This window comes from Onychostruthus taczanowskii, unplaced genomic scaffold, assembly GCF_017590055.1.
Source record: "Onychostruthus taczanowskii isolate IOZ18803 unplaced genomic scaffold, ASM1759005v1 scaffold12, whole genome shotgun sequence".
Taxonomy (NCBI): domain Eukaryota; kingdom Metazoa; phylum Chordata; class Aves; order Passeriformes; family Passeridae; genus Onychostruthus; species Onychostruthus taczanowskii.
In genome coordinates this window covers 16,026,808-16,039,549 of record NW_024498351.1, presented here as the reverse complement: position 1 = coordinate 16,039,549, position 12,742 = coordinate 16,026,808, and the positions used below count along the sequence as shown (strand labels likewise).

Genomic DNA, 12,742 nt, shown 5'->3' with positions numbered 1-12,742 from the left:
ATCTGTCTTTTTGTTCCCTCATGCCTTCTTATCTGTGCAGAAGAGAATCCTGTGGTTTTTTCTTAAATTAGTCATAGTCTCTATTAGATTAACACATTTTTAGTAGTCAGTTGATTAAACTAATTTCAGAAGTGTTTCTCTACTAAAGGCTTGGGTGTCTATAGTTGAGTTCAAGCACTTGTCATTAGTGCTGCTGAGGTACAGCTGTGGATGGTGGAAATATAAGGGCAAAACTCCAGAGGAGCTTCACTACCTAACCCTTCTGTGGAGCACAGCAAGTTTTTCATCAGTGACATTTACTTCCCTCTGCATTCACAGGAATACTACTTCTCTTACTTGAAAGGGCATTGTGCAGATAAGTGTATAAAACAACAGCTGAGGTCCAGATATTGCATTAACAGCTCACAGATCTGTGAGCACCAAGGTAGTTCTGAAGGATTGTTGACCTTTCAATAGAGCAGAGTTGGCAGGCTGTCCCAGTAACACCAAAAGCAGCAAGAAAAGTTCTGTAAGATGTTTAATTACCTGAAATGGTCAAGAGCACAGTGTTATCTCTTGCAGAAAACAGAAATAGCTGTATCTGACTGCTCCAGTCTACTGGTGGCAGTTTGACTGGAGAAAAAAGTGTCACGTACTTGTCATTCTTCATGCAGGACCCTATGTTATTTGATGATTGCTTTCTAGGGCACACCATAGTCAATGTCTAGGTTCTGATAATTACAGTTATGGAGAAGCAAATTTTAAATTCAGAAATGTCTTTAACAAGAGGATTTCTCTGAGTCAGTGATCTTTAAGCCAACAGTTCACTGTAATTCTGTGCTGCATGAAAGCTTACATCAGATGCTACAAAGAAACTGAAGCTATTTAGAAAGTAATTAATGCAGCCAAGTTTACAGTTGATTAGATATCCCATTGAGAGCTGTACTGTTTTGCACCATCATGTTTTCATGCTGCTTGAATAAATCTGTCAATTATTCTTCTGTTCACGGAAGAATTTCCTTAATACTATCTTCAATTGCTACTTTATCCCTTGGCTGGGAGAATTTTCAGATGAAAACAATGTATTCCACTGTTGAAAAAAAAGCTTCATTATGTCAACAAGGCTATGCAAGATAAAGCATTTCACAGCACTGCTGAAACAAATATTATGGAATGCACAATTTTTTTTTGTTTCCGATGTTTTGACCATAGGATTTAAAATATACCAGTTCCTTTTCATATGCTGAAGTGGCTTTTTAACGTAGTGATGCTTGTATGATGCATGTTCCTTATCTCTGCTCAGTGCTTCAAGAAGATTCAGCATTAACATGCTTTGTCAGAAGACAAAGAATGACCAAAAGCAATACAGACCAAGTTGTTTCTTTATTGCTGATCTGATGGGAAATATCCTGCTTATGCTGGAGAAGACAATCATTTAAACCATCTTCCTAACAAGGAATCTTTAGCAGCATTAAATGTAATTAACTAATGCAGTGATGTTAAAGAAAAGGCCAAAGAGCCCTCTTAGCTTTAACAGTGTAATTTTAAAATGTTTAACATCTTCCAGTCCTTGGAAGAACATCAACAAAAAGAAAAGTATTAAAACTACCAGTGAATGACAGCTCTTGAACACGAACATTCTCTATCTTAAATACCATCTTCATTCTTTGATTTTATTCCATTTCTTTCCCCATATTTGTTCTATGTCTGTGTGTTTGTTGTTAAAGTGACCTAGCATTTCTAGCACTTTGCTCAGTGTGTGCCTTTTCCTTCCCTTTTCCTTCACAACTGCTCCAGACTGATCGCATAAACCCAGATGACATAGATTTAGAAAACGAACCCTGGTATAAATACTTTTCAGAGCTGGAGTTTGGACGTCCGGTAAGTGAGGACAGAATATTGATATTTCCACTTTAGGAAAAATATTTTTAGAATGAGGAATTTAAATTACCAAATTCAGCAAGTATAAGCCAGTAAAATTAATATAAGTTGGTTTTTTTTTTTTTGAGGAAGGGCAGTAAAGTCCCATGAATATAAGTATTTTTTTCAAATAAACTCTTAACTTGCTAGAGTAGTTATAGTAATAGGTTTAATAAGGAGTATGTATTAGATAAATAGTAGTGTGTAAGTATTTAATAACAAGACAAATTCTATGATAAACAGGGATGTTTGCTGGTTTCCCTATACTTTTTAGATTTGACTGGATTATTTTTGAACAATCTTCTAGGATGGAAAAATATGACAGTTTGCATTAGGGATGCTAAGCTACACATCATATATTTTACTTGAAGGACTATATCTAAATAGAAATGTATGAAGCCAGAAACAAAATTTTTATAGCAGGAAATACCAATATTTTTTTTTCCTTTTTTTCATCTCTTATATGCATACATACAGAATATGTATTTTGTACCTGAACACACAGATATGGGTTTGCTCTGTTTTCAAGCTGGACACCTGTTTGAATGGACAGACTTCTGTTCTGCTCCAATTTTCACAAATAGCCATTACACAAAACAAGGGCTCTGGCAAACAGCTGCTGGTTTAGATCTGCTGCCAGCACTTACATCTAAAATTATAAACCTGAAGAGTTCCATCTGGCCAAAACACCTAAAAATCAGAAATATCTCAATTTTTCACCTTTGATTTCCTAAGCACTTGCAGTTCTTCTGCAAATGCCATAGGTTTAATTGTATCTAAGCACCTAAGGCTGTTTGTATATTTTTTACAATGGTAAAACAGTAACACTGTCCTTTAGGCAAGACTGAGAAGTAGGTTTCACTTCCTCCCTGCACATTGCCTTAACAACTAGGTTGGAGATGCACCTGCTCTTGCTTTTGCACACTCCCTCTCTGGCTTCACAGGGCTCAAATTCTTTTCTGTACACTCTAACATCTTTAGGAAAAAGGATAGTAAATGTCTTCATCCCAGAAGAGTGTCTGAGAGGATAGTTGGAATATCCAGACAGGCAGAAAATGAAAAGTTAAAATCCCCTTAGAAAAAGAAGGGAAGTAAACCTAAGCACTCCCTCAGTCTTTTTAAGCATTCTCATAGCTCCCCAAGATCCTCCCCTAGATTTTTTGAGTTTAAAAAGCAGAAGCCACAGGCAGGCAATTCAAAGTAGACATGAGCTTGAGAGGATGAGGATTTAAAATATCCCCATTCTTTTCTTTCCCTGTCAGCCAACAATTCTCTGGAGGCCAATCGGAATTTTAATTACTGACATGCCAGCTACATGAGGATCCTGAGCTTGACACAGGGCCTTGGAGGACACCCTAGAACCAGGCACCTTAGTCCCTTTCTGTAGCTAGCCATGAGCCAAAATCAAAACTCCCTGCTGCTTCAGGGAGAGCAGAAAAGAAAGCAAATCATATACACTCTTTTAAAACCTTAATGTTTTAATCATAGCATTTCAAAAATTACCCATTGAATACCCTGTGAAAATTAGAAAAAATAATAAAGGTAAATATATCTGGGTTTAATTTCTTGTGCAGTAGTCTATAATGTTATCACATTGTCATGGATTACTTTTCATCTCCATTATCCTGCCATTCAAGTGGTATTATTTTTTCTCCCTCTAGGTGGGCAGAAACAGTACAGATAAATTCTTCTGATTAACCATATCTCAACAATATTTTACTGATAACAATAGCTTTTAAGATAAAATATATTGAAATTCCTCCAAGAGAGCATAACAGTGATACTTTAGACTTTTCTCTCTCAGTGTTAAAAACTGCTATTTATTCAACCATTCCAGTTTTAAATTTTGCCACCTAAAGTTACTAACATTTTATTAAGGTATCTTAAAAATAACACATTTATCCTTCCATTCTACCCGTGTGTGTCACTCTTTGTATCTGACACTGTCAACACTTAATTTCTAATTGTGTCACCTTTTCCACATGTTCCATTCCTTGCTGCCATTGATCCTACTCCATTTCATCTCTACACTTCTGCTTTTATGATGCAGCCACCTAAAAAGCTTTTGGACTATGTTCAAGACAGTTCTTCTGGTGTTTCCAATGAGGTAAATGAATGGCTCTTTTTCAGATGATTCTCTTGGGAAGAAGGGTTGGAATGCTCACCATTTATGTCTTAGGTTTGTTAAAATGTAGTGGTTTCCTTCTGATAGCTATGGGACATTTCTAATTCACAATCATTGTATCTTTGTCTTCATATCTTTCCAGATCACTAGTGCATTTGGATGTTGATCTTATTATCCTAGGAACTGTGAGTCCTTATACCCAAAACTTCTCAGAGATTAACACCCAGAATTACACAACACTCCATACGTCTCTAACTCTCTGACAAATTCCCACTTTTCAGAGTTGGGCAAGTGCATTGCACAATTAATCCATCAGCACAGTATATTTTTTTTATTAAAACATCTGATTGCAAATTCTATGTGTCAAATGGAAGCCTTTGTGGCTAAGCTGTCATATCTCCAATTAAGGTTGCTTATCAGGTAAAACAGCAATTAAAAGTACTTTTGTAATTTATAACTCAGGATTGACAGTTGCTGTCAGTACTCCAAATAAAATTAATCAAGATCAGGTAGTGGGCTGATATTGCCCTACTCTGAGTGGGAGAGATTCAGGCTTTCATTCCTTCTCCACTCCCTCCCCATTTTTACAACGTTAGGGCAAAAGTCAGTGAATCCTCTGCTGGCAACTTTGCTTCGTATGGTGGCTTTACTTCATCCACATTTGTGATTCACTCTCATCTTCTGTAGTTTCTCTAAAAGTTAAACTCAAATTGTGATCTTAAATTGTTAACTGTTTGCAATTTACTCTGGTTTGATTTTAAGCTCTCTATATATCTAGAAAAACCTCATAGTTATGAAATTTGAGCCCAGTTCTCTGAAAGAAAAAGCTTCTAGGCCTTTTCTAATTCCTGTTGGTTTTCAATATATCAAGGAAGACAATTTAAAAGCCCTAATATGACTTTGAAATATTCCCATGTTCAGTAGGTCTGGGTAAAATGGCTGTTAAGTAACACTGGTTTTCTCTTTGATTAATTTACTAAGTCCTCTCTTTAATTTTGAAATTTTAATAATCTTTAAATATTATAAACCATGTTCAAAAATGACAGCAACTTAATACTTCTCCATAGGGGGAGACTATTCAAAATAACTTCATCAGGTTTTATAACCATCATGCAAACAGGCCCATTTGTTATTTTCCTTTACTTTTGCTTACTTTCCCTAGCTCCATTTTTAGTCAGCATTAAAGCCTTGATGCATGAAAACAGCTAAAATACTGGCTTAATTCTAAATATATATATCATTTTTTGAATAAAACTAAATCAAAGTATTCAAAAACATTTTATTTGGTAGTTTGGAGTTGTCCTCTCCAATATTTAATTTTTTTAAAGTTGCTTTTATTCATACAGAGCAGTATTGAATATTGTGGAAGATGGCTAATTATTTTTGGAGATGGGAGAGATGTGTTCAGTTGGGCCATCTAAAAGTAAGTTAATAAATGCCCAAGAGCTGATAGAACAGCTGCAGACAGTAAAACAAGCAGTAAAAAACAACCATACACAGTGTTTACTTTCACCTTTCCTCTATATGTCACATGAATGAAGCTCTTCCTGTGGAGAGAAAGTATAAACTCCACACAATCTATAAAATAATATATGCCTGTAGTAAAAATTAGTGTTGTAGAATGGGCAACGTACAGGATCCGTCATATGGAAAAAGCTTCAAAGCCAGCATCAAATGAAGGATAAAAGGGCAAGTTGCATTCAAGGTGATAAAAGATTCATAAAGGATGAAAAATTAAAGCCAATAACCCAGCAGTCAATTTTGGCATGATAGGCACTTCTAGCCATCTGTGTATAGCCTGTGGAATGCTGTGGATAAGGAAGTTCCCTCTGGTGCGATTTCCATTGTGTGATTTACCCACAGCCTTCCAAAGGAGACAGTGAGGATCTACTCCACCCTTGGGAGTGACATCGTGGTCTGTACAGGCTTGGAGCTACTACAGGTGGTGGGAAGCAATCGCTGCCTCAGGGCCGTTTGGCCACTGTCACCTCCCAGGTGGCCAGTGGTCACTAGTGGAAGCGGTTGACATCTGCACAAAAGAATCCACAATGACAATTTATCTGCAGTGTTTGCACCACCTGGTGCAACAGTTCTGAGAGATCACCTGTGGTCCCGAGTTTCCTTCCTGGCTGGTTCCAGACCGTGGCAGTGACTGGTCAAGAGAAGGAAGACGGTTGTGGCCAGTTTTGAAAGGAGACTCGGGCGTTTTCCAGGACAGGCTGAATGTGTGTTCTATGGGTAGCGTAGGGAAGCACACAGACCTGAGGCCTTTGCTTACTGTGGTTATACTGGCTGTTGGTGTGAGCAACACTGTGTCTGGCTTCTATGGTTTTACTGCAGATAGACCTCATAGTATTGGATATATATCTTAAAATCATTGCATTTGGAAAGTGATGGGGAAATCATCACAAAGTACTTTTAAGCCTTCAGAGGATGTAAAAAAAAAAAACTTGAAAATATGAACTATGTGAACATTTGGAATTATCTTAGCTCAAGTTTTAGATAACATTTGTTTCATATAGTGGCATGTTTGTGTGGCTCTCCCTGCCCCACAGTCCTAAAAAATCTGTTCCCAAAAATTTTAAGACTACTGGTGACTCCTGGAGATGTACCTAAGTGTAATTTAACAGACCTGGGTGAAGTTCTGTTCATGAACTTGCAAATGAAATCACTGGGGGGGAAAAAAATTCCAACAAAACAAAGGACTTGTACAGCCCATGAGAGCCATTACTTTGGCAGTCCTTCAGGACAAAGATTTTTCCATGCAGGGAAAAAGCCAAGAAGGCTCTCTATAAAGGGAAAAAATAGTTCCTGCACCTTAGAAACCTGTATGATAGTTCTATTTCTAGTCCATTTGGTTATGGAAAGCTGAAATGACGTGCCAGGAACTTGAAAGAAGTTTAATTCTTGAACTTGACTGCTTTGTACCCATGAAGAAATACCCCAGAAACCATGCAGTTCATTGTAGATTCATACCTGGTTACCAGAATTGTAGTACTACTTAATTCTGACTGAAGGCTTGAAATGGTTGATTTAAAATCAGTAGTCATTTAAGGTTGCCTTTGTATTAATAATACAATTATGGAAGTTCCATCTCCCAGTGTTCATGCAGTGCATCTATAACCCCATAAGCAATGACTCATTTTCTGTGATGAGAACTGTTCTTACCAGGATTATAAGGTATATAAGGCCAGTTGCTGACCACAAATGTCATGGGATTGACAAAAGTTTCTGGCTATTATTGATTGTGGTATTTTGGTGAGTAACTAAGGCATGAAGAGAAGCATTGCAGACCTCACATGTACATAAAGGAATAATTTTCAGATTTTTCTGTTTTTATAGTAAAGATTTGTTTCAGCTGTTCTGTGTCTAGTTTTGAAAAGTATATAGAAAAGCATGATTTGGGATCATTATTTAGCAGTGCTTTAAAGGAAAAAAAAATTGCTGAAGTAGAATAGGTAATGAAATCTAGTGATGCTTTTTAAAAGCTGCATAATTTATTTTCATGAAATGTTGCTGTGTCTGTGACGGAGTGCTCAGGATGTTAATTATCATGGGCTGTTGTTATAGGATTTGCCACAGAGTAACAAGGAGCCATCAAACATGATAAACAAAAATTTTCACTCCTTTTTCAAATACAAACATAACAATCCATGTGTTTGTTTTCACAGGCTTCCTTATATCATCACTATTCAACAGACAGAGGCCTGGACAGGCCCTCCAGGTAAGAAGTACTTTCTATACTTCAACAGACACAGATTATCCAGCCTGAGGGTCTTCTCTGGGACCTGACATCAGCAGATTTTGTGAAGAGTCAGATTTTAACATTCACCTTGTGAGCTACTGGCAAATTAGATGCTTGGAGAGAGTGTTGATTTTGATACTGGTGTGTAGATTTTATTTTAGTTTTACAAGGACTTAGTGTTTGCATTTAAATTAACCACACTGTGTTCTGGATCTTTTCACTAACATCCCTGAACTTCTCTCTCAGCAGCAGTGATTTATTCTTTACTCTTACTGCCTGCAGCGTATTCAGTGCTGTTTTCCTGAGCATGATGCTTTGACTGTTCTCAGTCTCTGTCTTTTTCATATCTTTGCACCTAAACTCCAGTTCCAAAAAATAGTCAAAATGAATTCGATGCATTTATTTCAAAGAAAATGGCATAGTAATGTTGTGTACAACTTTAAAACAATCGGGTCAAGAACAAATTAATCTTTTCACTGGGAAATTGGCTGTAAGATGTGTGAGACCAGTGCTTCTTCCCTTTATGTGTTTTTCATGTATTTATTTTGCATTTTTTAATCTATAAACCAATAATATAATTACGACCTTACTTCTTAAATTCCTGGATTCTGATCTCAGTCAGACTGCTACTGATACTGCTTTTTCCTGTAGTTCTGCAAGTACTGCGAGTGACTACAGAAAGCGAAGGAAGTCAGAGCCTACTGTAAGTCACCAGAGGGCACCCAGCGATCAGAACGCCAACAGACCTAACCTGGGCCGTACAGACACACAGGGCTCATGTTCCACCCTTAGGAAGCCTTTAACTAGCTCATCTCCTTCTTCTCCATCACGATCTAAAGGTAAGAGGACACCACAATAGTTAGCAGAAAACTACTGATGATGTGTTGTACTATATGTTGGTAGCAGCTGCCTGCTGTCGCTCAGTGCCTGTCCCCAGGGGATGTGATGTGAAGCAACAGATTTGGCCTTTCATGAAAGGCTGACTTGTTTATTCTTACAGGTGTAATTTTAAGCTGGAAAGCTGGATTTGTAACAAGGATTTTCCAGTTTCAACTGCTTGTTCTAACAAAAGAGAATGGACTAAAAGAAGACTATGAATTCTAGCACAATATATAAATCCTAATATTTTTATTAATTCTACTACTATCTTACTAGATTATTGTGATTTTAAAACTAGTTTTGTTATATTGAGAAAGTAAATTGAGACAAATAATGTGTAAGATTAAAGATGTGTGGACAGGATAGTAGACCTTTTAAATCCATAGCTGATGTCTTAGCTGTCAGTTATCAGGACCTAATGTAATCAAGCAAATATCCATAGTTATCAGGACCTGATTTAATCAAGAAAGCATCCACAGTCTGATTTTTTACCTTCTAAATCCTTGGAAGTATTTAGTACAGCTGATGCAATCTAATTAGCTTGTTTTTGGCAAGTAACTCACCATCCTGTTACTGTTTTCCACATCTCTCCAGGAAAGAGATGACAGAGTCAGTTGTTCATTTGAGTTTGGAGGTTTGGATGGGTTTTTCTAGAAAGACAAAAAAGCTTCCAGTAAAACATAAAATGGAAGTAATGTATAGAATAATACTGAATATAATATGTCTCCTTCTGTTCAAATTATTATTTGTATTATTCTCTTAATTGCTCTATTTTGTAGCTATCAGTAAACCTCTGTAAAAGTAAATTCTCAGTGAAAAGAACGTAATACCCAGACTGCAACAGAAGGCGTCAAAGAAAAGCAGTGAGGAACATTAAGAGTGAGGTGGTTGAAAAGCAAACGTATTTTAAACATTTGAAACATTTGAACTGTTATAGCAGTAATTTAAAAGTGGAATAACTCATCCTTTTGGCTTACCAGGCCAGGCAGTAAAAAGTTAATAGATTCCACTTGCCTGTGTTTGCCTTTGACTCCACCACCAATAACAAGTACTAAGCATGACTTCAACACTTCCTGTGTTTGAAAATCCTTCCATTAAGAATATCTTCTACAGCCAGTTAGTTTTCAGAAGGTGACACAGTTCTCTTCCAGCATTATAACCCCCATAGAATGTTAATTTTTCTTGAAATTAACCAATTTGTTAAAGAAGAGGCACATTATGAACTGTTTGATCACCATGAATTTTGAACTCAAGTGTTTCAGTTTCAGATCTAGATTCCATTTTTTTTAGAAAGCAGACGGAGCTGTTTGAAGCATCCTTCCTGAACTGAATGTTGCCACTTGAGACTATTTTTGAAAGTTCAGTACAATTATGAAAGACCACCGTTCCAGAGTTGTCTCGTAATGCCTTCTAGATCTACCATGCACATAGAAATACATCTTAAAGCTTGAAAAATCAGGCCTTTGTTATGGAAGTCAATCTAAGGGTTATTTTTACTTCTACACTGTGGTTAGATTCAGTAAACTGATACACCTTCCTTTACACTTGTATAATATTTCTTGAGCTGCCTTATTCTGCCCTGCATAAGCTGTACAAAACACTGCTCCCTTCAGTGCTATCACAGAGGGAAGGAGCAGGCTACCTGTGAATGACTTGGAGAAATTTCCTATTTGATCTATTTCCTATTTTGATCCTATTTTCCAAAAATTTATCTTTATTGTAACTATCTTAGAATATGTGGATGCTGTGAACTCTGGACATTATACAGGTTAAAAATCATAAACATCTTTTTCAGAATGCCCAGTTGGAAAAGTCAGTATTATGCTGAGGTCTAGATTTGTTGTGTGGCTTCATCTTTAAATCCTTTGCAGTTTCTATTGTCTGTTGACCTGCTTAAAAATCCCAGTTAATCCCCAATTAATGCCTGGTTTCTTATATTGCTTTAATGGCAGGGATTGTAGATGAGATAACATCTCCATAATTAATAAGGAATTCTTTTGTTGTTCAAATTATCATGAGTGCATTTTTGCACCTGGAAAATAACTTAATAATTAGCTCTGCAGTCCTAGGTTGTAACAAACTATGTACTCACCTAAGCTGATAGATGCACTAATTGCTCTCTCTTTTCTAGTCTTTCTAAAACTTACTGATGCTAATTCCAACTTTCTGAATCTTTTAATTTCTGGCAATGTCTCTTTTTTACCATGCTGCTCTATGGATTATAAAGGTGGGGATATTAGCAAAGTATATCCATCCCTTTTAAGTTACTCAGTGCACAACCACAACACCTCAAATGAATTAGATTACTGTAGCACTTACAGACAACATTTAGCTGTTCCAAATGATTCAAGAAGGGCAACCAGCTACAAGAATGGCTGGCAAATGACTCGGCAAAATGCAGAAGTCTGGAGTAGCACAGAGGAAGCTGCTTCTCCAAAGAGGAAATCTCGTAGCTGTGATGACCTGTTGACAGATGATCACGATAGCTATCCCGATGCACAGGCCAAGGCTGAGAGCATGGGCTCTCTGTTGTGTGAGGAGGACTCCAAAGAAATTTGCTCAATGAACTGGAACTCCCCATACGTTGAGGGCCGTGGTAGTGGTAGGTCAAGAGTTCGTCACAGATCTGCACATGATGCTCCAGGTTTCCTGAAGATGTACAAAAAGATGCACCGCATCAATCGCAAGGACTTGATGAATTCTGAGGTGATTTGTTCTGTCAAGTCCAGAATACTGCAATATGAAAAAGAGCAGCACAAAGGTATACTTCAAGGCTGGAGAGAGTCTTCTACTGAGGAGGTGCCCAGAGACATGGTGCCAACCAGAATATCTGAATTTGAAAAGTTAATTCAGAAGTCAAAATCAATGCCGAACCTTGGTGATGACATGTTGTCAACTGTTACATTGGAGCCTCCTAAAAATGGCTTGTGTCCAAAGAGGCGATTTTCTATCGAATCCCTGCTGGAAGAAGAAACTCCAGTCAGACATCCCTCTCAGGTACAACGGAGCTACAAGTCTAAAACCCTGGTGCCAATTCATATTGAAGTGACCAGTGATGAGCCACAACGATCACATATAGATTTTTCAGACAGCGATCAAGACGGAGTGGTTTCTGATCTCAGTGACTTTATCCAGATAGAGGGTTCATCCTTTTGTAGTGAAAGTGACTTTGATCACTTTTCCTTCACTTCATCTGAAAGCTTTTATGGATCAGGCCATCACCACCACCACCACCACCACCACCACAGGCATCTCATCAGCTCCTGCAAAGGGCGATGCCCAGCATCCTACACGCGGTTCACCACCATGCTAAAACATGAAAGGGCTAAGCAAGAAACCACTGAAGATCCAAGGAGACAGGAAGCAGAATCCGGCCTGTCTAAGATAGCATTCCTCGTCAGTCCAGTGCCTTTCCGGAGGAAAAAAAGTGCAGCTCCTAAAAAACAAACTGAAAAGAAAAAATGCAAGTCATCTGTGTTTGAAGCGCTAGATTCTGCACTTAAAGACATCTGTGACCAAATCAAAGCTGAAAAAAGGCGGGGAAGCTTGCCCGACAACAGTATATTACACAGACTTATTACTGAGCTGCTTCCAGACATTCCAGAAAGGAATTCATCTCTTAAAGCTCTGAAAAAGAGTCCCACGCACCAGCCTTTTCATCCACTGCCTCAAGATGGTGCTATCCATTGTCCACTGTACCAGAATGATTGTGGAAGATTACCTCTTAGTGCCTCTTTTCCAGACATGGATGCAACTAACAACAATGATAGTGCACTGTGTTTCCAAGGTGGATTAACTTTCTTCCTCTATCCTTGTGATTGACTTATCCAACCTTACTCCCTGTGTTTCCCACCCTTTCTCATTCCACTTTGTGTTGTCTATAAGAAGCTTTCATCCCACAAAATTCTTAGTGAAGGACATAATTTTCACATAGGTGTTGAGGATAGATAAATTTGCTGTCTATTCACAAAATACAATAATCAGGACAACTGAAGTAACAGTGCATTTCAACTAATTGAAAATAAATTAGTTCTAAAAATTATAATTAAGTTATTAAGCAGTGAATTCATGCATCATAAGATGCTGGTCAAACT

General features: G+C 37.6%; 1 protein-coding gene across 16 annotated transcripts in view; it reads left to right on the top strand.

Annotated features, from left to right (window-relative positions):
* The window catches only part of SORBS2 (sorbin and SH3 domain containing 2), a 142,022-nt gene that overhangs the window by 104,107 nt on the left and 25,173 nt on the right, over nt 1–12,742 (top strand). For 5 of the 16 annotated variants that reach the window (XM_041427821.1, XM_041427819.1, XM_041427822.1 and 2 more), the window contains 3 exons: nt 7,696–7,748; nt 8,421–8,608; nt 10,876–12,435. In XM_041427821.1, the coding sequence (XP_041283755.1) occupies nt 7,696–7,748; nt 8,421–8,608; nt 10,876–12,435 (1,801 nt within the window). Of the gene's footprint in view, nt 1–1,776; nt 1,861–3,949; nt 4,007–7,695; nt 7,749–8,420; nt 8,609–10,875; nt 12,436–12,742 lie in introns of all 16 variants that reach the window. The other 11 variants (XM_041427823.1, XM_041427817.1, XM_041427816.1 and 8 more) reach the window with 5 other exon arrangements.